Here is a 25,235-nt window from a genome sequence, read left to right as displayed (position 1 = left end):
AAACTTGCCTTCACATTCATCACCCTCTATTCCACCACCACCTTAATTCTCCATTCAGTGTGTGAAGGGTTCACAACTCTACTGAGCTATTCTCAGTAAGCCACTCATTCACTAACTCTCACTGTCTCTCTGCAGGGCAAGACCCTACCCATAAGTTCAGAGACAGGACCAAGACTAGAGGAAGAGTGCCGAACAGCACTGTCCTAGCCCAGCAGAGCACATAGGCCAGGCAATCACTGGGTCAGGCAGCCATGAGTATCTGGAAAGAAAAGGCTGCATTTTCTCTCTGTTACATAGGAACACAAGTAAACCACTTAAATCCTCGACCTGATCTGCCACTGAGAGATTATGGTTGATTTGAGACCTGACTCTTCATCTTTTGACCTGTTAATAGTTAATGCATATGGACAACAAAAATCTATTCATTTTATATTTAAAAGTAATAATTTGCAGAAAAAAAATCCAAATTTCTCGATGTATTGCATTTTAATTATTTTAATTTCTTTTTTCAGCACAGGAACAGGCTCTTTAGCCCACCATGTCTGTGCTGACCAGGATGCCATTCTGAACTAATCCTTTCTGCCCGCATCACTCAATTCCCTGCCTGTTCATTTCTATCTAAATGCCCCTGAAACGTTGCTATCGTATCTGCTTCTATCACCTCCACTGGCAGCATGTTCCAGGCCCTGCTGCCTGCAGTGTTTTTTTTTAAAAATTCCCTTGCGCATCTCCTTTAAACTTGCCCCCTTATCTTAAACCTATGTCCGGTTCACATTTCTACACTGGGAGAAAGACTCCAATTATTGACCTTATCAGTGCCACTCATAATTTTGTATGCTTTTAATTATGATGCCCCTGAGCTTCCGATGCTCTAACAAAAGTAATCCCAAATTTGTTCAACCAATCCTTGTAGCTTCTTTTGCAAACTTCTTTTGCACCCTTTAAAACCTCTACATCTATCTTTATTGTGTGATGGCCAAAACTGCGCACGATTCTCTCTGTATTTTGTTTTGCAGGTGTAACATGACATGCCTTTTGTACTCAGTGCCCCAATTGATGAAGGCAAGCATACCATGTGCCATCATCGTCTTATCCCCTTGTGTTGCTGCTTCCAGGGTGCTTATGGGCCTGCACCAAGGTCCCTCTGTATATCATTGGTCCTAACAGTCCTGCCATTTACTGTATACTTTCTGTTGCATTTGACTTCCCAAAATACATCACCTCACCCTTAGAGTCATAGAGATGTACAGCATGGAAACAGACCCTTCGGTCCAACCTATCCATGCCGACCAGATATCCCAACCAATCTAGTCCCACCTGCCAGCACCCGGCCCAAATCCCTCCAAAGCCTTCCTATTCATGTACCCATCCAAATGCCTCTTAAATGTTGCAATTGTACCAACCTTCACCACTTCCTCTGGCAGCTCATTCCATACCCATACTACCCTCTGTGTGGAAAAAGTTGCCCCTTAGGTCTCTTTTATATCTTTTCCACCCACCCCCTCCCCTCACCCTAAACCTATGTCCTTTAATTCTGGACTCCCCGACCCCAGGGAAAAGACTTTGCCTATTTACCCTATCCATGCCCCTCATAATTTTGTAAACCTCTTATTAGGTCACCCCTCAGCCTCTGAGGCTCCAGGGAAAACAGCCCCAGCCTGGTCAGCCTCTCCCTATAGCTCAAATCCTCTAACCCTGGCAACATCATCTTTGTAAATTTTTTCTGAATCCTTTCCAGTTTCACAACATCTTTCCGATAGGAAGGAGACCAGAATTGCACGCAATATTCCAACAGTGGCCTAACCAATGTCCTGTACAGCTGCAACATGACCTCCCAACTCCTATACTCTATACTCTGACCAATAAAAGCAAGCATACCAAATGCCACCTTCACTATCCTATCTACCTGCGATTCCACTTTCAAGGAGCTATGAACCTGCACTCCAAGGTCTTTTGTTCAGCAACATTCCCTCGGACCTTACCATTAAGTGTATAAGTCCTGCTAAGATTTGCTTTCCCAAAATGCAACACCTTGCATTTATCTGAATTAAACTCCATCTGCCACTTCTCAGCCCATCTGGTCAAGGTCCTGTTGTAATCTGAGATAACCCTCTTCGCTGTCCACTACACATCCAATTTTGGTGTCATCTGCAAACTTATTAACTGTACCTCTTGACAACCTTCCCCACTATTCACACTTCTCTGATTCTCATGTCATCTGCAAGCTTATTAAAATGGTAAAAACAATGACTGCAGATGCTGGAAACCAGATTCTGGATCAGTGGTGCTGGAAGAGCACAGCAGTTCAGGCAGCATCCAAAGTGCAGCAAAATTGACGTTTCGGGCAAAAGCCCTTCATCAGGAATAAAGGCAGAGAGTCTGAAGCGTGGAGAGATAAGCTAGAGGAGGGTGGGGAGAAAGTAGCATAGAGTACAATGGGTGAGTGGGGGAGTGGATGAAGGTGATAGGTCAGGGAGGAGAGGGTGGAGTGGATAGGTGGAAAAGGAGACAGGCAGGTAGGGCAAGTCCGGACAAGTCATGGGGACAGTGCTAAGCTGGAAGTTTGGAACTAGGGTGAGGTGGGGGAAGGGGAAATGAGGAAACTGTTGAAGTCCACATTGATGCCCTGGGGTTGAAGTGTTCCGAGGCGGAAGATGAGGCATTCTTCCTCCAGGCGTCTGGTGGTGAGAGAGTGGTGGTGAAGGAGGCCCAGGACCTCCATTTCCTCGGCAGAGTGGGATGGGGAGTTGAAATGTTGGGTCACAGGGCGGTGTGATTGATTGGTGCGGGCGTCCCGGCGATGTTCCCTAAAGCGCTCTGCTAGGAGGCGCCCAGTTTCCCCAATGTAGAGGAGACCGCATTGGGAGCAACGGATACAATAAATGATAGTAGTGGATGTGCAGGTAAACTTTGGATATGGAAGGCTCCTTTAGGGCCTTGTATAGAGGTGTGGGCACAGGTTTTACAGTTCCTGTGGTGGCAGGGGAAAGTGCCAGGATGGGAGGGTGGGTTGTAGGGGGGGGCGTGGACCTGACCAGGTAGTCACAGAGGGAACGGTCTTTGCGGAAGGCGGAAAGGGGTGGGGAGGGAAATATATCCCTGGTGGTGGGGTCTTTTTGGAGGTGCCGGAAATGTCGGTGGATGATTTGGTTTATGCCCTGACCAGCTTATTAATCAGACCACCTATATTTTCATCCAGATCATATATATAAACATCAGCGGTCCCAGCATTGATCTTTGCTGAACACTGGTCCCAGCCTTCCAGTCAGAAAAATACCCTCTATAACCACCGTCTCTTCTGGACCAACCTACCATCAAGGACCTCATCAAATGTGCTGTACATCTGACTTTGACTCTATTGTCTACCTGAATTTTACTAAAACATTCACTGTCCTACCCTCATCAATCATCTATGTTACTTCCTCACAAACCTCAATCAAATTTGAGTCAAAACTACCCCTGCACAAAGCCATACTGATCAACCCTAACAAGTCCATTATTTTCCAAATGCAAATAAATCCAGTCCCTAAGAATAGTCTCCAGTAACTTCCTTACTACTGATGTAAGGCTCATCAGATTATTCAAGTTGCCCTTGGATAAAAGAAGAATATTGGTTATTCTTCAGTCTTCTGGGACCTCAGCTGTGGCTAAATAGGATAGAAAGATCTCTACCAAGGTCCCAGCAATCTCCTTCCTTGGCGCCCATATTATTTTGGGATGGATCCCATCAGTTCCTAAGGATTTATGAAACTTAACATTTTTCAATGAAGCCAACACCTTAATATTGACTTGTCCTAGAATATCAACATACCCCCTTCCCAAATCATATCATCCTCATCCTTTGTGAGGACTGATACAAAATACTTAAGGATCTCAACCACTTTTGTTAACTCCACGCATAAATTCACTCCTTTTGTCCTTTGGTGGACTTGCCCTTTCCCTAGCTACTGTCTTGTTCATAATGTACGAAAAACAGAAACACAGAAGATAGGAGCAGGAGACTATTCAGCCCTTCAAGCCTGCTCTGCCATTCATCATGATTTTGGCTGATTGTCCAAATCAACCGCCTAATCCTGCTTTCTCCCCAGAACTTTTGATCCCATTCGCACCAAGTGCAATATCTAGCATCTGACATCAGTTACTCCCTGTATATTCCACAGGCTCACTGCTCTTTGGGTGAAAAAATGTTTCCTCATAAAATACCTTTGGATTCTCCTTAATCCTACTTGCCAAGGACATTTTGGCAAGTGTGGCTCAGTGGTCGGCACTGCTGCCTCACGGATCTGGGTTCGATTCCAACTCGGGTGACTGCCTGTGTGGAGTTTGCACATTCTCCCAATGTCTGAGTGGTTAGTTCCGGGTGCTCCGGTTTCCTCCCAAGATCCTAAGATGTACAGGTTAGGTGTATTGGCTATGCTAAGTTGCCAATAGTGTTCAGGGGTGTGTAGGTTAATTGCTTTAGACAGGGGTAAATTTAGAGTAATAGGGTAGGGGAATGGGTTTAGTTGGTGTCCTGTTCAGAGGGTCAGTGTGGATTTTTTGGGCCGAAGAGCCTGTTTCCGTGCTGTGGAGATTCTGTGCTTTCATGGACCCTATTAATCCTCATAATTCTTTATTTCAGTTCTTTTTCTACTACGTTTACACTTCTCAATCTTATCTGAATCCAATTTCCTAAACCTTACATGTGCTGCTTTTGTCTTTGACTATCTCATCCTTCAGCGTTCCCAAACCTTGCCATCCTTACTTTTCATCCTCACAGGAGATGCTGCACCTGAACTCTGATCAGCTGGCATTTAAAAGACGTCCACATGTCAGATGTGAATTTACCCTTCAATTGCTGTCCTCAATCAAATTTCTCCAGTCTTCCCTCCAAATTTCACCACTTATTCTTATTCATAACTACCTTTAAAACTTACAGAATAATGATCACAGTTCCCAAAAAGTACTCCCACTGGGCTAGGTTCATTCCCCAATATAAGGTCTAGTTTGGTCTCTTCCCTAGTTTGACTAGGTACATAGTTTCAAGAATGCCATATGGATGTACTTAAATTCTTCCCCATCTAAGATCTTGGAATTAAGGGAGTCCCAGTCAATATTAAGGAAGTTAAAATCACCCATTACGGCAATCCTGCTTTTCTTACATCTTGCCATGATCTGCCTGCATATTTGTTACTCCATCTTCCTCTGGCTATTGGAGGCATACCCTATAGCCCCATCATAGTGATTGCACCTCTCTTCTTGTTTTCTACCCTTATGGCCTTGCTTCATGAACCCTCCAAGATTAGCTGATTCAGTGAAGCTGTGACATTCTCCTTAATCAGTAATGCAACTCCCACCCCTTTTGCATCCTTCTTTATCTAGGCTGAAACATCGAAACCCTGGAATGTTGTGCTGTCAGTCCTGCTCTTATCACGACTAAGTTTCTACAATGACTACAAGATCATAGCTCTGTGTACTAATCCAGGCTCTAAAACATCTGCCTTTCCTGTCATACCGCTTGCTTTAAAATAAGTACACTTCAGACCACCAGTCTCACTATACTCATTAACCTGGCCCTGCCTTTTGTTCTTATCAGTCTTAACCTATACCTTCTCCGCAATCACTTCACATGCTCTGGTTCCCATCCCCTGCCACATTAGTATAAACCCTCTCAAGTGACAAGGACAATCATACACCTGCAAGGAAATTGGTCCAGTTTTGGCACAGCCTGTCCTCTTTGTACAGGTCCCACCAGCCCTGGAAGAAAACCCAATAATCCAGATACCTGAAGGTTTCTCCTAATATCAGCTCTTGTGCCATACATTCAATGATATTATGTTCCTACTTTTGGCACCTGAAGCATCTGGCATGGGGGTAATTTCAAGATTTTCTTTCTTCTTTCCTTTCCCTTTTCCCTTTCCTTTCCCAACATAAATTGGGATAGTCATAGTGTTAAGGGTTTGGTCGTTGTTGGGGGGCAGAAGGTGGATTTCTTCAAATATATAGGAGTTTTTTTGTATCAATAAGTAGAAGGCCCAACAAGGCATGGCGCAATACTGGATCTGGTTCTGTGCCAAGAAGCCGGACAAGTGTTCGATGTGCAGTGGGGGAACATTTAGGCAATAGCAACCACATTATGGAACTGTTTAAATTTGTTCTGGATAAGGAAAAAGGTTGCCTGCAAAAGGTGGCTTTCGACTGGGGAAAGGCAGATTTTATTAAAATAAAACAGGATCTGGCCACAGCAGACTGGAACAGCTCCTTACCAGTAATTTTACAGCAAACCAATTAGGGGCATTCAAAATGGAGCTGGGGTGATTACGGGTCCAACATGTACCCTTTAGAGGGAAATGTAGGAGCAGTAAGTTTGGAGAACACTGGATGTTTAAGACAGTTCAGGGTGGATAAAGAAGATAGCCTTTTAGCAACTCCAAAAGAAGCAATTCAGTTGTGGCCCTAGAAGAATACAGGAAGTGCAGGAGTGAACTTAGATGGTGTGAAAAAGAACTTGGGTACAGGGTTAGGGAGCATCTTAGGATATTTTATAAATTATGTTAAAAAGAAGAGGTTAACCAGGGAAAGAACAATGCCCATTGGAGGTTGGCTAATTTGGTGCTGTTATTTAAGAAAGTTAATAAAGAAACGCCAAGGAACTAAAGACTGGTGAGCCTGATGTTAGTGGTGGGTATGTTGTTGGAGGGGGTCTGAGGGGCAGGGTTTACATATATTTGGAAAGGTGAGGACTGATGAGGAATAGTCAACATGGCTTTATGCGTGGGAAATCATGTCTTAATAACTTGACTGAGTTTTTTGAAGAAGTGACGAAGAAGATTGAAGGCAGCATGGTGGTCATCTACATGGACATCATTAAGGCGTTCACCAAGGTTCTGCATGGTAGACTAGTTAGCAAGGTTGGATCCCGTGGAATGCAGGGAGAACTGGCCATTTGGATACAAAATTGGCTTGAAGGTAGTCAAAAGGGTGGTGGTGGAGAGTTGCTTTTCAGACTGAAGGCTTGTGACCAGCAATGTGCCACAAGGATCGGTGCTGGGTCCACTATTTTTTGTCATTTATATAAATTATTTGGCTATGAATATTGGCAGTAAAGTTAGTAAATTTGCAAATAATACCAAAATTGGTGGTGTGGTGGATAGTGAAGAAGGTTACCTCAGAGTACAATAGGACCTTGATAAATGCGCCAAGGAGATGGAGTTTAATTTAAATAAATGTGAAGTGCTGTGTTGTGGTAAGGCAAATCAGAGCAGCACATAAATACAATGGTAGGATTCTGGGGAGTGTTGCTGAACAAGAGACCATGGAGTGCAGGTTCATAGCTCCTTGAAAGTGGAGCCGCAGGTAGACAGGATAGTGAAGAAGGCTTTTGGTATGCTTGCCTTTATTGGTCAGAGCATTCAATATCGGATTTGGATGTCATCTTGCAGCTGTACAAGACATTCGTTAGGTCGCTTTTGAAATACTGAGTTCAGTTCTGGTCTCCTTGCTATAGGGAAAGTGTGGTTAAACTTGAAAGGGTCCAGGAAAGATTTACTAGGATGTTGCTAGGATTAGAATGTTAGAGCTGTAGAGAGAGGCTAGACCTATTTTCTCAGGAGTGTCAGAGGCTGAGGGATGACCTTAAAGGTCTATAAAACCATGGGGGGCATGGATAGGGTGAATAGCCAAAATCTTTTTCCCAGGGTAGGGGAGTGCAGAGTGGGAATGAGCTGCCAGAGGAAGTGATGGAGGCTGATACAATTACAGCATTTAAAAGGTATTTGGATGGGTACATGTGTAGGAAGGGTTTATAGAGAGATGGGCTAAATACTGGTAAATGGGACTAGATTTATTTAGGAGATCTGATCAGCTTGAATGAGTTCAACCGAAGGATCTGTTCTGTGGTGTACAACACTGACTGTGTATACCCGGGTGTGCACTTGACATATCATAACATTTAAGTCTATAGGTAAAATGCTGGTTAGTGGGACTAGTGATGTAGATGTAAAGTAGTTTTATCGATGCAGTCTCAGTGGGTGGAAGAGCTTTTTCTGTACTGTATCATATGAGAATTTGCTGGGAAATCCTGTGTGCAAAGCTTTACACTGACAACAAGTTATGATAGTGAGGCTCACAGTGTGACTTGCTTACGTACTACAAGCTGAATTAGTATACAGGATCACATTCTTTGCAGGCAGAAGGAATACGTACATACTGTGTCTATTTGAGCTCAGTAGTTAACAATCATTCACCAGTTTGTTTCTGTGGTTCCCTGCTCAGTTAGTCAACCTGGCAAGTTTGAAATTTGATCATAGTAGTTAAATGTCAATCCACATTAATAATCCGAGTCCTTTGCCAACTGATTAGCAATCTCTTATCTTGCAGTATAAATGTTGATTTCCCAGTTCTTAGTCATGTTGCAAAATGTCCCAATGAATGCAATTCCAAAGATTTGACAAAATGACAATTTTCAGCAGTACTCAAAAATGTTCACGTTAAGTCTGCACTGACCTGCAGACAACCTATTATCATGGAACTTGAAATTATCTTTCAGAACGTCTAATCCTAAATAAGGAAATAAAAACAATTTGTACTGCTCCCAAACTCTGTGTTTGTCCAATGTGTGCAGGAGGGTTTCCTGACACAATATGTAGACAGGCCAACAAGAGGTGAGGTTATACTGGATTTGGTTCTAGGTAATGAACCAGGCCAGTTGTTAGACTTGGAGGTAGGTGAGCACTTCGGGGACAGTGACCACAACTCGGTGACTTTTACTCTAGTGATGGAGAGGGATAAGTGTGCACTGCAGGGCAAGAGTTATAGCTGGGGGCAGGGAAATTATGATGCGGTGAGGCATGACTTAGGATGCGTGGATTAGAAAAATAGGCTTCAAGGGAAGAACACGAATGATATGTGGAGATTGTTCAAGGAACAGCTATTGGGTGTCCTTGATAAGTATGTACCAGTCAGGCAGGGAGTAAAGGGTCTTGTGAGGGAGCCGTGGTTTAATAAGGAATTGGAATCCCTTGTGAAAGGGAAGAGGGCGGCCTATGTAAAGATAAGGCATGAAGGTTCAGTTGGGGCGATTGAAAGTTATAAGGTAGCCAGGAAGGATCTAAAGAGAGAGCTAAGAGCAGCGAGAAGGGGACATGAAAAGTCCTTAGTAGGTAGGATTAGGGAAAACCCAAAGGCTTTCTATAGGTATGTCAAGAATAAAAGGATGACTAGGGTAGGTATCGGTCCAGACAAGGATAGTAGTGGGAAGTTGTGCGTGGAGGCGGAGGAGATTGGAGAGACACTAAGTCAATACTTTTCGTCATAATTCTCTCAGGAACAGGACACTGTTGCTGATGTGAATATTGAGTCACAAGTGATTAGAATGGATGACCTTGAAGTATGTAGGGAAGAGGTCTGGGGAATACTGGAAAGGATGAAAATAGATAAGTCCCCTGGGCCTGATGGCATTTATCCTAGGATCCTCTGGGAAGCAAGGGAGGAGATAGCGGAGCCATTGGCCTTGATTTTTATGTCGTCATTGTCTACGGGAACAGTGCCAGAAGACTGGAGGATAGCGAATGTGGTCCCCTTGTTCAAGAAGGGGAGTAGGGATAACCCTAGTAACTATAGGCCGGTGAGTCTCACTTCTGTTGTGGGCAAAGTCTTAGAGAGAATTGTAAGGGATAGGATTTATGAACATCTGGATAGGAATAATGTAATCAAGGATAGTCAGCATGGTTTTGTGAAGGGCAGGTCGTGCCTCACAAACCTTATTGAGTTCTTTTGAGAAGGTGACCAAGGAAGTGGACGAGGGTAAAGCAGTAGATGTGGTGTATATGGATTTTAGCAAGGCGTTCGATAAGGTACCCCATGGTAGGCTAATGCAAAAACTACGGAGGTATGGCATTGAGGGTGAGTTGGAGGTTTGGATTAGGAATTGGCTGGCTGGAAGGAGACAGAGGGTAGTAGTTGATGGTATAGGTTCATCTTGGAGTGCAGTTACTAGCGGTGTTCCACAAGGATCTGTTTTGGGACCATTGCTGTTTGTCATCTTTATAAATGACCTATGAAGAGGGGCTTGAAAGCTGGGTGAGCAAGTTTGCGGATGACACGAAAGTCGGTGGAGTTGTGGACAGCGAAGAAGAATGTGGCAGGTTACAGCGGGATATAGATAAGTTGCAGAGCTGGGCAGAAAGGTGGCAAATGGAGTTCAATGTAGCTAAGTGTGAAGTCATTCACTTTGGTAGGAGTAACAAGAAGGTGGATTACTGGGTTAATGGTAGGCTACTTGGTAGTGTGGATGAGCAGAGGGATCTTGGTGTCCATGTACACAGATCTCTGAAAGTTGCCACCCAGATAAATAGTGCTGTGAAGAAGGCATATGGTGTACTGGGCTTTATTGGTAGAGGAATTGAGTTCCGAAGTCCTGAGGTCATGTTGCAGTTGTATAAGACTCTGGTGCGGCCTCATCTGGAGTATTGTGTGCAGTTTTGGTTGCCATACTATAGGAAGGACGTGGAGGCAATGGAACGAGTACAGAGGAGGTTTACCAGGATGTTGCCTGGCATGGTAGGAAGATCGTATGAGGAAAGGCTGAGGCACTTGAGGCTGTTCTCATTGGAGAAAAGAAGGTTTAGGGGAGATTTGATAGAGGTGTATAAGATGATTAGGGGTTTAGATAGGGTTGACAGTGAGAACCTTTTTCCGCTAATGGAGTCAGCTGTTACTAGGGGACACCGCTTTAAATTAAGGGGTGGCAGGTATAGGACAGATGTTAGGGGTAGATTCTTTACTCAGCGGGTTGAGAGTTCATGGAATGCCCTGCCAGTAACAGTGGTGGACTCTCCCTCTTTATGGTCATTTAAGCGGGCATTGGATAAGCATGTGGAGGTTATTGGGCTAGTGCAGGTTAGGTAGGCTTTGGTCGGCGCAACATCGAGGGCCGAAGGGCCTGTACTGAGCTGTATTTTTCTATGTTCTATGTTCTAATTCATCATTATTTACATTGCTTGCACTGGATTCCTTCACATCAGTCATTTTAATAGATGGATGTTAGATCATTGTCACTTTATCTGTGAAAGAAATAGACTAGATGGATAATGTAGATGTTTTTGAGATCAGAAAGCAAGTAGCAATTGAGCCAGGTGAGTTGTTCGCTGTATGAATGATTCAATTTATCAAAGGCACAAGTCAAAATTTACAAAATCAGGGAAAAAGAATAACACATTGACTGATCTTTTTCATGACAGTTAACAGAATTGTGATACGATCTGACTACGATACAATTGGTTTCAATGTATAATTGAGCTAGAGAGAAAAGGGTGAGTTTTGTGATGATGTAATAGGTGGTAAGAATAACATTTATATAGGATGAGATTATTGGGCTGAAAGGTGTGTTTATTTTTGTCAAAAACTAATTCTGTCCTTTTCTAAAGGAAAGCTTTTTTATGAATTGCATCCATTCCCAAAGTATGTTTTAAACTTAAGGTATAGCTAAAAGGCGAAGATTGTGGACAGTTCATGTTTCCCTGGAAGCTTGTTTAACTGACCAAGTTCTCCTCTTTTTAACACATCTGTACCCATCAAGGCACTCAATCCACCAATACGAAAATTTCACACAATAGCTTCTGCATTTTGTGCCCACTGTTATGATTGAATTGCCCTGCTTTCAGTACAATTTTTGGAGTAAAAGTATTAAATCTATTTGTATTTTTTGATTAGATATTGAAATTGCACTTGTTAAATTGAATTATAGTAAAATTATTTCTCTTGTTTCAAGTGGTTAAAGTAATCCTTTGCACCACAACACTTAGTTTTAAGATTTTTCCATTTGCACTAAACTAACTTTGGAGAATGTGCTTTCAGAATTTTGTTGCATGTGCAAGTCGGGTCATTGCACGTTTACCAATTTTGGTGTAGAGTTAGCAAGCTGGGAAAGTGGCATTCAGCCAAGAAACAAAGTAGTTTTGATTAACAGAATTGAAAATTACTGCTTGCTGTAGGTATCATTTCAGACTTTGATTATCTCCATTTTGAGTTGGAAAGAAAGCTCATATTGTGCAAACCTGCAAATGGTTCTAACCAGGGCTTACTCTTTTAGTGAAGTGCTGCTGGAGTGAAAGTGAAGCCAGTCAGGTTCAGCTCTCCAGAGATTCACTCAGGTGCTGGAATGTTCCATTTAAACAACGACTCTCTGTTCCAGCTTTGTATGAGCCTGATTCTCCCATGAACAGCTCATGTTGCCTTATTCGTGAACACCAATAGATTTGAATACTCCATAGACCATTTTCATTCTTACGCTTGTTGTTGAAAGCACACTGACTAATTGTCAGCATTTAAGCCAATATCAGGACAATGTCAAATTTATTGGTACTAAAATGATATTTCTTAAAGTGTCAATCAGGTTTGTTTCAGCATACCATGTTGACCCATTCAATCTTGACTGATACCTCCCAAGAGTTGTGTCGTAATGTGACTTTGCTTCTAGTATGTGAAACTGTGGTTAAGACTGCTTCTGCAACTGCTGGTATGGGTCTGTTGATCTGTGTCATTCGCACCACTGGCTCTGCTCAGCTCTTGGGCTGTTTGAGGTGCTTGTTCAACCATTTAGTCTACAAATTCCTTAAGAGCCGCATTGAGTGAAGATCCTTTTAGCTGAATTGGCATCTAAACTGTTCTATTCAAATTCCAAGATTATTTCTCCTTGTCTTGAACTCCCTTTCTAGAGGAAGTGATATCCTTGACTTCCTTATTTTAAGTGTCTGAATCTGATTTGCCTATATTCTCATTTCCAAAAGATATGTAACCCATACAGCAGAGAGAATGGAAATGTGGTGTTGAGATAAAAGATTGCATGATTTGTTTTGAGTCCACTGCTGTTTGTCACTTTTATAAATGACCTGGATGAGGGCGTGGAAGGATGGGTTAGTAAATTTGCAGATGACACTAAGGTCAGTAGAGTTGTGGATAATGCAGAGGATGTTATAGGTTACAGAGGGACATAGATAAGCTGCAGAGATGGCAAATGGAATTTAATGCGGAAAAATGTGTGAGGTGATTCACTTTGGAAGGAGCTACAGAAATACAGAGTACTGGGCTGATGGTAAGATTCTTAGTAATGTAGATGAGCAGAGAGATCTCGGTGTCCGCGTACACAGATCCCTGAAAGTTGCCACCCAGGTCGATAGGGTTGTTAAGAAGGCATACAATGTGTTAGCTTTTATTGTAGAGAGATTGAGTTTCAGAGCCATGACATCATGCTGCAGCTGTATAAAACTCTGGTGCGGCAGCACTTGGAGTATTGTGTACATTTCTGGTCACCGCATTATAGGAAGGATGTGGAAGCTCTGGAAAGCGTTCAGAGGACATTTACTAGGATGTTGCCTGGTATGGAGGGAAGGTCTCATGAGGAAAGGCTGAGGGATTTGATTGGAGAGAAGAAGGTTGAGAGGTGATATAATTGAGACATATAAGGTAATCAGAGGGTTAGATAGGATGGGCAGATGGTGATGGCTAGCACAAGGGATGTAGTTTTAAATTGAGAGGTGATAAAGGACAGATGTCAGAGGTAGTTCTTTACTCAGAGTAGTAGGGGCATGGAACGCACTGCCTGCAACAGTAGTAGACTTACCAATTTTAAGGACATTTTAAATGGTCATTGGATAGGCATATGGATGAGAATGGAATAGTGTAGGTTAGATGGGCTTCAGATTGGTTTCACGGGTCAGTGCAACACCGAGGGCCGAAGGGCCTCTGCGCTGTAATGTTCTATGATCATACTGAATGGTGTACAGACTTGAAGGGCTGAATGGACTACTCTTAGTTTCTATATTTCCATATTTGCCCAGTCTCTACAATATGAGCCACTAAACCCATGTATCAAGTTCAACAATCCATGAATGTTCTACTAGATTTATATATTCTTCTTAAGATAAATGGTAAAAACAATTCATGCTCAAATGCAAGTCTAGTTTAGATTTGGCAATTATTCAAAATTATTAATCTGGACTATGTAAATATGGAGAAGGCAAATGGATTTATCATCATAATTACAAGGGGTGTAAGTGCTGGAATAAAGGTGCCTTGCTGCAATGAATGGTTAGGTTCCGGAATGGGCAGACTGAGATCATGGTGGAAGCAGGGTCAACCTAACCACTCAGTGTTAGTTTAGTATCTGTAAAGGAAAAATGTGCAGAGTTACAAGGAAAAAACAGGGTGATGTCATTACGTGAATTGGCCTCCTTCACAGTGCTATGACCATTCTGTGATCGACCTTCAGTATGATCACTATCCATTTCTTTCTTTCATCTTTACTTTGTGGTGAAGCACTAGAAATCATTTGCTTGTCTACCCAAATTTGAAAACACCTTTGCTCACACAAACTATACTTGCAGTCCCCAAAGACTTGTCTTCTGTAGCTTCTCAGATGATATTAATAATGTCAGAAAACCGAATGGGAACCAAGAGTTCATATGTACAACAGAATTAGTTTGAAGGAAGAGGATCATACCTGGGTGAAAGATAGAACATAGAACAGTACAGCAGAGAACAGGTCCTTCAGCCCCTGATGTTGTGCTGGCCTTTTAGAGGTTGGCCTTTTTTTTAAATTGATAATGCTAACATTAAGGCTTGGTCCCACTGAGTTTGAGCACTGAGGTATACTGTAGATTTTTTAACCATCTGAACTTTCCATTTATTTCTAGATACCATGAACTAGTAACACAATATGGTGTACTGGAACCGTTGGCAGTGGTTGACCTTCGACCCCAGAGTCGTGCAAAGGTTGAGGTTCATTTTGAAGGTAAAGTTGAGGTCATGAATATTCGTCTCGATCAGACAGTGGCTGATCTGAAGAAGCAACTTCGAACTATCGTACAGTTACCGGCCAATAATATGCGCCTGTATTACATTGATCAAGACATGGTAAAGGCTTTTGGACCAGAAGAAATGAAATTCAGCACACGTGCTCTCCACTCGTTTAGTATCCGAGACGGAGATGAGATTCATGTAGAACCCAAAACAAAATAGTCTTGTGAATTTACTCTCAATCTTTGCACTTTTTACCCAAGTATTTTGTTTTTTAATGAAAGTGTTGCTGGGTCACAGTGTATTTTCACAGCTGTAACTGTTAAGGGGTTTGACATCCAATGCATAGGTACTGATTATTGCTGATCAAAATTCCTACAATTAGCAGAAGTTTCTATGAAGGAGGCAACCCTGTAATAACAGATCCCATGGTCAACATCGCCTTGGTTAGTGGAGGCATATACTGTAAGCTGATTATTGAAACCAGCAGTAAGAAGGGTCAAAAGTTACTGCAGCGTAGTGATTGAAGGATCATCATTGTATGAGGTTACAAAGAAATTGAGGATTACAACCTGTACAACATTATTCTCAATCACTCAACTTTAGAGAACACAAGTCATCACTATTGTGCAACACAATCTGGATTTTAATATTTGCTTGTTAACATACTTGTAGTTGTTAAGAAGATGAAGTAAGAAGCAGCACAAAATTGTCCTTTATCATAGTCAAATTTGGATATGATCATGTCATTAACAATGAAATAGTTGTCTAAAGTTAAACTATTTATCAATTTAACTTGATGACATCAATCCTTCACCTGTCATCAGGAAAAGGTTATTATCCTTCTTTGAAAGCAGGATTTGGATTAACAGTCCGTTCTGCTATAACACGTTGTGTTCAATGCATATTGGCTTTAAACATGAATGAAAAATTTAGACCGTTATTTGTAGAAAGCGAATTTTCCTTACCTGTAGTGGCTAAAACGTGATTTCGGTCCCTTTAGTTTAAATGGCACAGCTACTACATGGTTTTCTTATAACGTGAGATCGCATGAGAACATAACGATCGCGTTATGTCAGAACCAACTGTATAGGCTTGACTGCATTATGTATTTCAACAGCCATTTTTAAAAAGTAATTTGATATACTCTAATGAGGAAAAAGAATTGCAGATTTATGGGGAAAGAACAAAGGAGTGGGACTTCTTGAATAGCTTAAGAAGCTTGCACAGGTACATTTGGTCAGTTTGTGCTGTATCATTCTATATCAATATTGCCAAAATGTAAATGAACATGATTTCTGAATCAGTGGCAATTAATTTCAGCAGAATTCATGCCTTAACACTTGTAGCGTAAGTGTTTGTACAGATTAAGCAATCAGTATGAAATTGCACAGTTAGCACCTTGGACACCACACCACATAAACATGCATAACAGCCATAGTGCTTTATGAACTGCATACAAGTTGTAAATGTGCAGTGTGTGGTTTCTACATTGCAGTCAGTATGTTAGCTGCAATATTCACTAATTTAATGTGGGCAGTAATGTATTGAAGGATTCAAATTGTACAATGAGGGGCATGGCAAGCCTCAAATATTTTCTTAGCATATTTTCAACCAGGTACTCAAGTTTTGGGATGTGCATTTAATATTGTATTTGGTTAATTGTGAAAATGTTTAATCTGTTCATACAAATATAATTATGTTGAAAACGACTATTTTCAGTTGTGAGTTGACTTGATTCCTGTAATGGAAAGAACTGAACTATGGTCTGGAGTTGAGGTCATATGGAGCAAAGCCCTAAGCATCCACTGATATAAGTGGACAGTGTTACTTATTGTCTGCTCACTAGATAACAGCAAATGCAAATTTGGTATGTGTAAGGAAAAGTGCCCTTTGTGTGAATAATCATCCTTTGGCTGTAGTTTGCAAGAAACTTAACCCAAATGAATCCACGTGCCTGTACACATTGAACTTCAGCATTTTTTTGCTTTTGTGATCTTTAGGATTTATTTGTCATCCCTGGTTGAAAAATATTGAAATCATGAGCCTTTTGTATATTTGTTTAAAAATTCATTCTCAGGATGAGAGTGTCACTGGCCAGGACAGCATTTATTGCCTGTCCTAATTGTCCAAGGGGCATTTAAGAGACAACCACATTGCTGTGGATCTGGAGTCCTATATAAGCCAGACCAGATAAAGATGGTACTTACCTTCCCTAAAGTTCCCTTAGTGAACCAGATGGGTTTTTCCTGACAATTGATGTTGATTTAATTAGACTCTTAATTCCAGATTTTTATTCAACTCACATACCACCATCTGCCATGGCAGGATTCAAACCTGGGTCCCTAGAACATTACCTGGACCTCCTGATGAAGGCCCAAAATATTGATTCCTCTGCTGCTCGGATGCTGCCTGACCTGCAGTGCTTTTCCAGCACCACACTCTCGCCTCTGGATTAACAGTCCAGCTACTAGTCCGTGATCTCTCTATATGGCTTGTTATGACTTTTTCCCTTGAATGTTCAAACTTTTTTCATATAAAATACTTTGTGTCTTTGAAGGTGACTTACTTGATCTGTGAACTCGGATTGCCTCTTTGTGAATTGAATGTTGAAGATTTCTGGTGTGAGCAATTATGTCATTAGATTCAAGACGGGGTATTTAAATGAAGGTCATTATTCAGCAAGCATTTAATATTAAAAGAGCAAACTACAAGGCTGTGGCCACTCTACTATAATCCATATTTACTGATTTGCTTCATAGTTGGTGGTTAGCTCTGGTCCTGCAGGTAGTTTTATTTCTTGCATACTTCTGAGCAGTTATTTTTGAGGTATTGGAGGTAAGATTCTGTACTCTGATTACCAAATGATGTTTTTAAAATCTCTAGTGTTCTGGTGATTCATATAGCGAAGAATATTTTCCCAGTTAGTCTCTATACAGGTCCAGTACATGCTAAGACTATCTCCCTTGCCACCTCAATCCAGTCTGGAACTGACATGATTACCTCATTGGATTGTGCTACTACTGAGTGCAGTCTCTAACAGGTAACCAGGTAAAACTCAGTTATTTGTTGTTTACAGAATGCTATGGGAGCTAAGAGGGCAAAGGATCAACCAACTTTTAAGTAGTTTCCCTCTTTTTTTTCTATCATTAATAACAAGATGTAAATGGATATTGGATTATTGCATTTCCTATGTGAAAAGTCTATTTTTTTTTTGGTTAAATTTGGTCTTGCCTTTCCGCATAGAAGCTACTGCTGTAGGTTGGGTGCCCTGATTCTGGAAGTAGTAATGACGATTACTTGTGTGCCCTTCCTTCTGTGCTGTAACCATTCTGTGATTCAAATATACCACTTTCAGGTGTTTTTATTGCTGTTTTCATTGCTGTGTCTCATCACTAGTCTTGGTGTTTTATGTTGTCTAATGTCATTCTAGAACTTGCATGTGAATCCAATTTAACTCATGATATATCAGAAACATTAATCACAGCTTTCCCTAAATGAATTAAGTCAGTCTATCAACTATTTGCATGTAAATCAATTTAATTTTACTAAGAGTGAAGATAATGCAATCGTAATTACTGACTGAAAAATTATAGGAAATATTTTAAGTATTGTACAGTTTAATGAATTATCAATAAAACACTCAATTGCAATATCAAGGATTATGAACGATCTTTTAATTTGTTAGAATTATGGTTATATAGATCTGGGCAGTTTCCCTTATTTTGGAATCAGTGATTGTGTTTCTGTGGGTGTGGTGAATGTCCTTTATGTTACACTTAGAGTCATAGAGATGTACAGCATGGAAACAGACCCTTCGATTCAACCCGTCCATGCCGACCAGATATCCCAACCCAATCTAGTCCCACCTGCCAGCACCCGGCCCATATCCCTCCAAACCCTTCCTATTCATATTCCCATCCAAATGCCTCTTAAATGTTGCAATTGTACCAGCCTCCACCACATCCTCTGGCAGCTCATTCCATAAACGTACCACCCTCTGCGTGAAAAAGTTGCCCCTTAGGTCTCTCTCATATCTTTCCCCTCTCACCCTAAACCTATGCCCTCTAGTTCTGGACTCCCTGACCCCAGGGAAAAGACTTTGTCTATTTATCGTATCCATGCCTCTCATAATTTTGTAAACCTCTATAAGGTCACCCCTCAGCCTCCAACACTCCAGGGAAAACAACCCAGCCTGTTCAGCCTCTCCCTGGCAACATCCTTGTAAATCTTTTCTGAACCCTTTCAAGTTTCACCACATCGTTCCGATAGGAAGGAGACCAGAATTGCACGCAATATTCCAACAGCGGCCTAACCAATGTCCTGTAAAGCCGCAACATGACCTCCCAACTCCTGTACTCAATATTCTGACCAGTAAAGGAAAGCATACCAAATGCCGCCTTCACTATCCTATCTACCTGCGACTCCACTTTCAAGGAGCTATGAACCTGCACTCCAAGGTCTCTTTGTTCAGCAACATTCCCATTAAGTGTATAAGTCCTGCTAACATTTGCTTTCCCAAAATGCAGCACCTCACATTTATCTGAATTAAACTCCATCTGCCACCTCTCAGCCCATTGGCCCATCTGGTCCAGATCCTGTTGTAATCTGAGATAACCCTCTTCGCTGTTCACTACGCCTCCAATTTTGGTGTCATCTGCAAACTTACTAACTGTACCTCTTATGCTCGCATCCAAATCATTTATGTAAATAACAAAATGTAGAGGGCCCAGCACTGATCCTTGTGGCACTCCACTGGTCACAGGCCTCCAGTCTGAAAAAAAACCCTCCACCACCACTCTCTGTCTTCTACCTTTGAGACAGTTCTGTATCCAAATGGCTAGTTCTCCCACTATTCCATGAGATCTAACCTAGCTCACTAGCCTCCCATGGGGAATCTTATCAAACGCCTTACTGAAGTCCATATAGATCACATCTACTGCTCTGACCTCATCAATCTTCATTACTTCTTCAAAAAAAGTCTCACATTTGTGAGACATGTTTTCCCACACATAAGGCCATGTTGACTATCCCGAATCAGTCCTTGCCTTTCCAAATACATGTACATCCTGTCCCTCCAGATTCCCTCCAACAACTTGCCCACCTCTGAGGTCTGGCTCACTGGTCTATAGTTCCCTGGCTTGTCTTTACCACCCTTCTTAAACAGTGGCACCACGTTTGCCAACTTCCTGTTTTCTGGCACCTCTCCTGTGACTATTGATGATACAAATATCTCAGCAAGAGGCTCAGCAATCACTTCACTTCTGTAGCTTCCCACAGAGTTCTAGGGTACACCTGTTCAGATCCTGGGGATTTATCCACCTTTACCTGTTTCAAGACATCCAGCACTTCCTCCTCTGCAATCTGGACATTTTGCAAGGTGGCACCATCTATTTCCTTACAGCCTATATCTTCCATATCTTTTTCCACAGTAAATACTGATGCAAAATATTCATTTAGTATCTTCCCCCATTTTCTATGGCTCCACACAAAGGCTGCCTTGCTGATCTTTGAGAGGTAAAAACAAGGACTGCAGTTGCTGGAAACCAGATTCTGGATTAGTGGTGCTGGAAAAGCACAGCAGTTCAGGCAGCATCCGAGGAGCAGGAAAATCGACATTTCAGACAAACATCCTTCATCAGGAATACTGATGAAGGGCTTTTGCCTGAAACATTGATTTTCCTGCTCCTCAGATGCTGCCTGAACTGCTGATCTTTGAGGGGCCCTGTTCTCTCCCTAGTTACCCTTTTGTCCTTAATATATTTGTAAAAACCCTTTGGATTCTCCTTAATTTTATTTGCCAAACCTATCTCATATCCCTGTTTTGCCCTCCTGATTTCCCTCTTAAGTATAAGGAAAGTAGGAGTATACTTTTCTAAGGATTTACTTGATCTATCCTGTCGATACCTGACATATGCTTCCTTCTTTTTCTTAACCAAACCCTCAATTTCTTTAGTCATCCAGCATTCCCTATACCTACCAGCCTTCCCTTTCATCCTGACAGGAATATACTTTCTCTGGATTCTTGTTATCTCATTTCTGAAGGCTTCCCATTTTCCAGCTGTCCCTTTACCTGTGAACATCTGCCTCCAATCAGCTTTTGAAAGTTAGAACATAGAACATAGAAGGATACAGCGCAGTACAGGCCCTTCGGCCCTCGATGTTGCGCCGACCGAGTCCTACCTAACCTATACTTGCCCAATAACTTCCAAATGCCTATCCAATGCCCGCTTAGTTCTTGCCTAATACCGTCAAAATTGGCCTTTCTCCAATTTAGAACTTCACCTTTTAGATCTGGTCTATCCTTTTCCATCACTATTTTAAAAGGAGTAGAATTATGGTCGCTGGCCCCAAAGTGCTCCCCCACTGACACCTCAGTCACCTGCCCTGCCTTATTTCCCAAGAATAGGTCATGTTTTGCACCTTCTCTAGTAGGTACATCACACATACTGAATCAGAAAATTGTCTTGTACACACTTAAGAAATTCCTCTCCATCTAAACCTTTAATACTATGGCAGTCCCAGTCGATGTTTGGAAAGTTAAAATCCCTTACCATAACTACCCTATTACTCTTCCAGATAGCTGAGATCTCCTTACAAGTTTGTTTCTCAATTTCCCTCTGACTATTGGGGGGGTCTATAATACAATCCCAATAAGGTTATCATCCCTTTCTTATTTCTCAGTTCCACCCAAATATCTTCCCTGGATGTATTTCCGGGAATATCCTCCCTCAGCACAGCTGTAATGCTATCCCTTTTCAAAAATGCCATTTCCTCTCCTCTCTTGCCTCCCTTTCTACCCTTCCTGTAGCATTTGTATCCTGGAACATTAAGCTGCCAGTCCTGCCCGTCCCTGAGCCATGTTTCCGTAATTGCTATGATATCCAGCCCCATGTTCCCAAATAATGCCCCGAGTTCATCTGCCTTCCCTGTTAGGCCCCTTGCATTGAAATAAATGCAATTTAATTTATTAGTCCTACCTTGTCCCTGCCTGCCCTGACTGTTTGACTCACTTCTGTTCTCAGCTGTACCTGTTTCAGATCGATCTCTTTCCTCATTATCTCCCTGGGTCTCCCCCCCCCCAACACACACACACACACACACCCCACCTTACTAGTTTAAATCCTCCCAAGCAGTTCGAGCAAATTTCCCTGCCAGTATATTAGTCCCCTTCCAATTTAGGTGCAATCCATCCTTCTTGTACAGGTCACTTCTACCCCAAAAGAGATTCCAATGATCCAAAAATGTGAATCCTTCTCCCATACACCAACTCCTCAGCCATGCATTCATCTGCTCTATCCTCCTGTTCCTGTCCTCACTAGCTCATAGCACTGGGAGTAATCCAGATATTACTACCCTTGAGGACCTCCTTTTTAAATTTCTGCCTAACTCTCTGTAATCTCCCTTCAGAATCTCAACCTTTTCCCTTCCTATATCGTTGGTTCCAATGTGGACAATGACCTTCTGCTGGCCCCTCTCCCCCGTGAGAACATTCTGCACTCTCTCTGAGACATCCTTGATCCTGGCACCAGGGAAACAACACACTATTCTGCTTTTTCTCTGCTGGCCACAGAAACGTCTGTCTGTACCTCGGACTACAGAATCCCCTAACACAATTGATCTCTTGGAAGCCGACGTACCCCTCGTTGCATTAGAGCCAATCTCAATACCAGAAACTTGAGTCTTCGTGCTACGTTCCCCTGAGAATCCATCACCCCCTACGTTTTCCAAACAGCATAGGTTCAATTCCCGACTCAGGCGACTGACTGTGTGGAGTTTGCACGTTCTCCCCGTGTCTGCGTGGGTTTCCTCCGGGTGCTCCGGTTTCCTCCCACAGTCCAAAGATGTGCGGGTCAGGTGAATTGGCCATGCTAAATTGCCCGTAGTGTTAGGTAAGGGGTAAATGTAGGGATATGGGTGGGTTGCGCTTCGGCGGGTCGGTGTGGACTTGTTGGGCCGAAGGGCCTGTTTCCACACTGTAAGTCTAATCTAATCTAATCAGCATACCTGTTTGAAATGGGTATATCCACAAAAGACTCCTGCACTAGCTGTCTACCTCTCTTATCCTTCCTGGAGTTAACCCACCTATGTGACTGTATCTGAGACTTTGCCCCCTTTCTATAACTGCCATCCATCACATACTGTTGCTGTTGCAAATTCCTCATCGCTTCTATCTGTCTCTCCAACCGATCCACTCGATCTGATAAGATTTGCATCCAACAGCATTTATGGCAGATATAATCCGCAGTAACCCTTAAACTCTCTTTAAACCCCCATATCTGACAAGAAGTATATATCACTGCAAAGGCCATTTTTGCTCCTTCACAATCTACCCAGAAAATAACACCGTCTTATTCCTCTACAAACACTGCCCCAGGTTAAATTAATAGCTATGGCTTATATTTTAAATTTAATCAAAAGACTTATCTCCAAAAACATATATTCAGGAAAGAATCCACTATACTCACTACTGCAGCCTTTCTCTTGGACAGACCTCTAACAACAATTAACTTATCTGATTCTGTGCTGTGAACTTCGCCCGACAGTTCCTCCAAGATTAGTTGTGAATTTCACTGTTTGTTAATTTTCCCAGATGCACTCCGATGTCCCAGCGATACACGAATTCAAACAGCAAAGGCAGTAACTGTGCAGGTTCTCTCTCACTCTCCCTCTCTCCCTCCTGCACTGTCCTCACCATGTGCTTCCTTTGTCTGCTCTTCTCCCTTTTAAACTGCTGTTGTTTTGACTTTTTTTCCCCAAAGTTCCAAAACAATGCAACAGAATATAAAACAGTAATTGCTGCTCCTGGAATTCGAGGAAGTCACCTCCAACACCTAAAATACCTCAAAAAAAGGAACAGCTCTTGCAGCCAGAAATTTTTCCTGTCCTCCATCTTCGATTATCCAGAATCCCTGACCAAAGCAAATAAGTTGTAGAAAATATCAGAACCTGCTGCATGGGAAGCTAAAAGTATTGAATTTGTATAGAACTGTAGCTTGAAAAATGTAGTACCAAATATTGAAATCTATGAGTGGACCTTGACACGTCTTTCAATAAGTAGTCAGCCCCAAAACTGCTCTCAGTACTTTACTGACCATGTCGGTAACAATTTTATTTCATACTATTTTTTGTGCTGAAGGTTTTGGTTCCTATGTAGGTAGCACTGGCCAATTAGTGTATTGACAGCTCTGTATTCAGAATGTTCCAGCACTTGTCAGTGTATGCAGGAGGAGTGAATTGTGCGGTTTGGAGAATCTGAAATATTAGCATATTGGCAAAATCCTCATGTTTCCAGGAAAGATAGAAGGAATAAGCTACAACCCCCTGATGTGCAAGTTGGCTAAATCGTTTTTTTTAAAAAGAAAGCAAAACCGAGTTATGTTCCTTCGTTTTATATAGTCACATTCTCTCAGAACAGTTGCCATTTGAATTTCGGATTATTGGGATTTTGTAGCCACTGCAGGACTAGTAATATGATATCTTAATGTTGCAGCCAACTGGTAACTGAGGGGCTTGCATATCAACACCCAACACAGAAGTCTGTGTATTGGTGAATAAATCTCTTTCTAACAATTAGCCCCTCTACTCACTTGAAATGTAGCTTCAAATCATGGTTTGGAGTAGGAAGCAATATCAAAATCCCTCACTGTTTTATGATGCACTTTGAGGTGCAGTTGCAAAAACAAATTAAATTTACTGAAGTGGAGAGTTGGCACAAGTGGGGAGTCCAAAACTACGAGCTATGAAATAGTCACTAATAAATCAAAGGAGGAACTCCGGCGAACATTTTGACCACTGTGAAATACATTATCACAAAGTGATTGAGGTGAATAAGAGATACGTTCAGGGAGAAGATAGAGAAACATGGAGAGAGAAATAGACATCAGTGTGGGAGAAATGTTGCGAGGCAGTTGCGGAGCTTAGACGCAAACAGCTTTTCTCTGTTTGAACTAAAGTCGGATCTGAGCCAAATCGAGCAGACGTGGAAGGTTCCATCCCTTGAAGGCTGTCAGTGTTTTCTGATAGTTAACATTTTCCACGTTTCGAACAGGGCCCTTTCGCGTATGAAGTTAGTGGGCGGCACGGTGGCACAGTGGTTAGCACTGCTGCCTCACAGCGCCGGAGACCCGGGTTCAATTCCCGACTCAGGCGACTGACTGTGTGGAGTTTGCACGTTCTCCCCGTGTCAGCGTGGGTTTCCTCCGGGTGCTCCGGTTTCCTCCCACAGTCCAAAGATGTGCGGGTTAGGTGAATTGACCATGCTAAATTGCCCATAGTGTTAGGTAAGGGGTAAATGTAGGGGTATGGGTGGGTTTCGCTTCGGTGGGTCGGTGTGGACTTGTTGGGCCGAAGGGCCTGTTTCCACACTGTAAATCTAATCTAAAAAAAGTTCACTACAGAAACGGAGCTTCAGCATTTTCTATCCCATCCTTCAACTTACCAAGATACCAAATTAAACT

General features: G+C 42.2%; 1 protein-coding gene across 3 annotated transcripts in view; it reads left to right on the top strand.

The window, feature by feature from the left end:
• tbcelb (tubulin folding cofactor E-like b) overlaps positions 1 to 18,297 on the top strand; it is a 62,101-nt gene extending 43,804 nt beyond the window's left edge. For all 3 annotated transcript variants that reach the window (XM_060846998.1, XM_060847000.1, XM_060846999.1), the window contains exon 8: positions 14,673 to 18,297. In XM_060846998.1, the coding sequence (XP_060702981.1) occupies positions 14,673 to 14,997 (325 nt within the window). In that variant the 3' untranslated portion in view covers positions 14,998 to 18,297. The remainder of the gene's footprint in view (positions 1 to 14,672) is intronic.
• The last annotated feature ends 6,938 nt before the right edge of the window (positions 18,298 to 25,235 follow it).

The sequence above is a fragment of the Hemiscyllium ocellatum genome, chromosome 29 (genome assembly GCF_020745735.1).
Source record: "Hemiscyllium ocellatum isolate sHemOce1 chromosome 29, sHemOce1.pat.X.cur, whole genome shotgun sequence".
NCBI lineage: Eukaryota > Metazoa > Chordata > Chondrichthyes > Orectolobiformes > Hemiscylliidae > Hemiscyllium > Hemiscyllium ocellatum.
The sequence above is the reverse complement of the archived record's forward strand: the minus strand, read 5'-3'. Positions and strand labels throughout refer to the sequence as shown.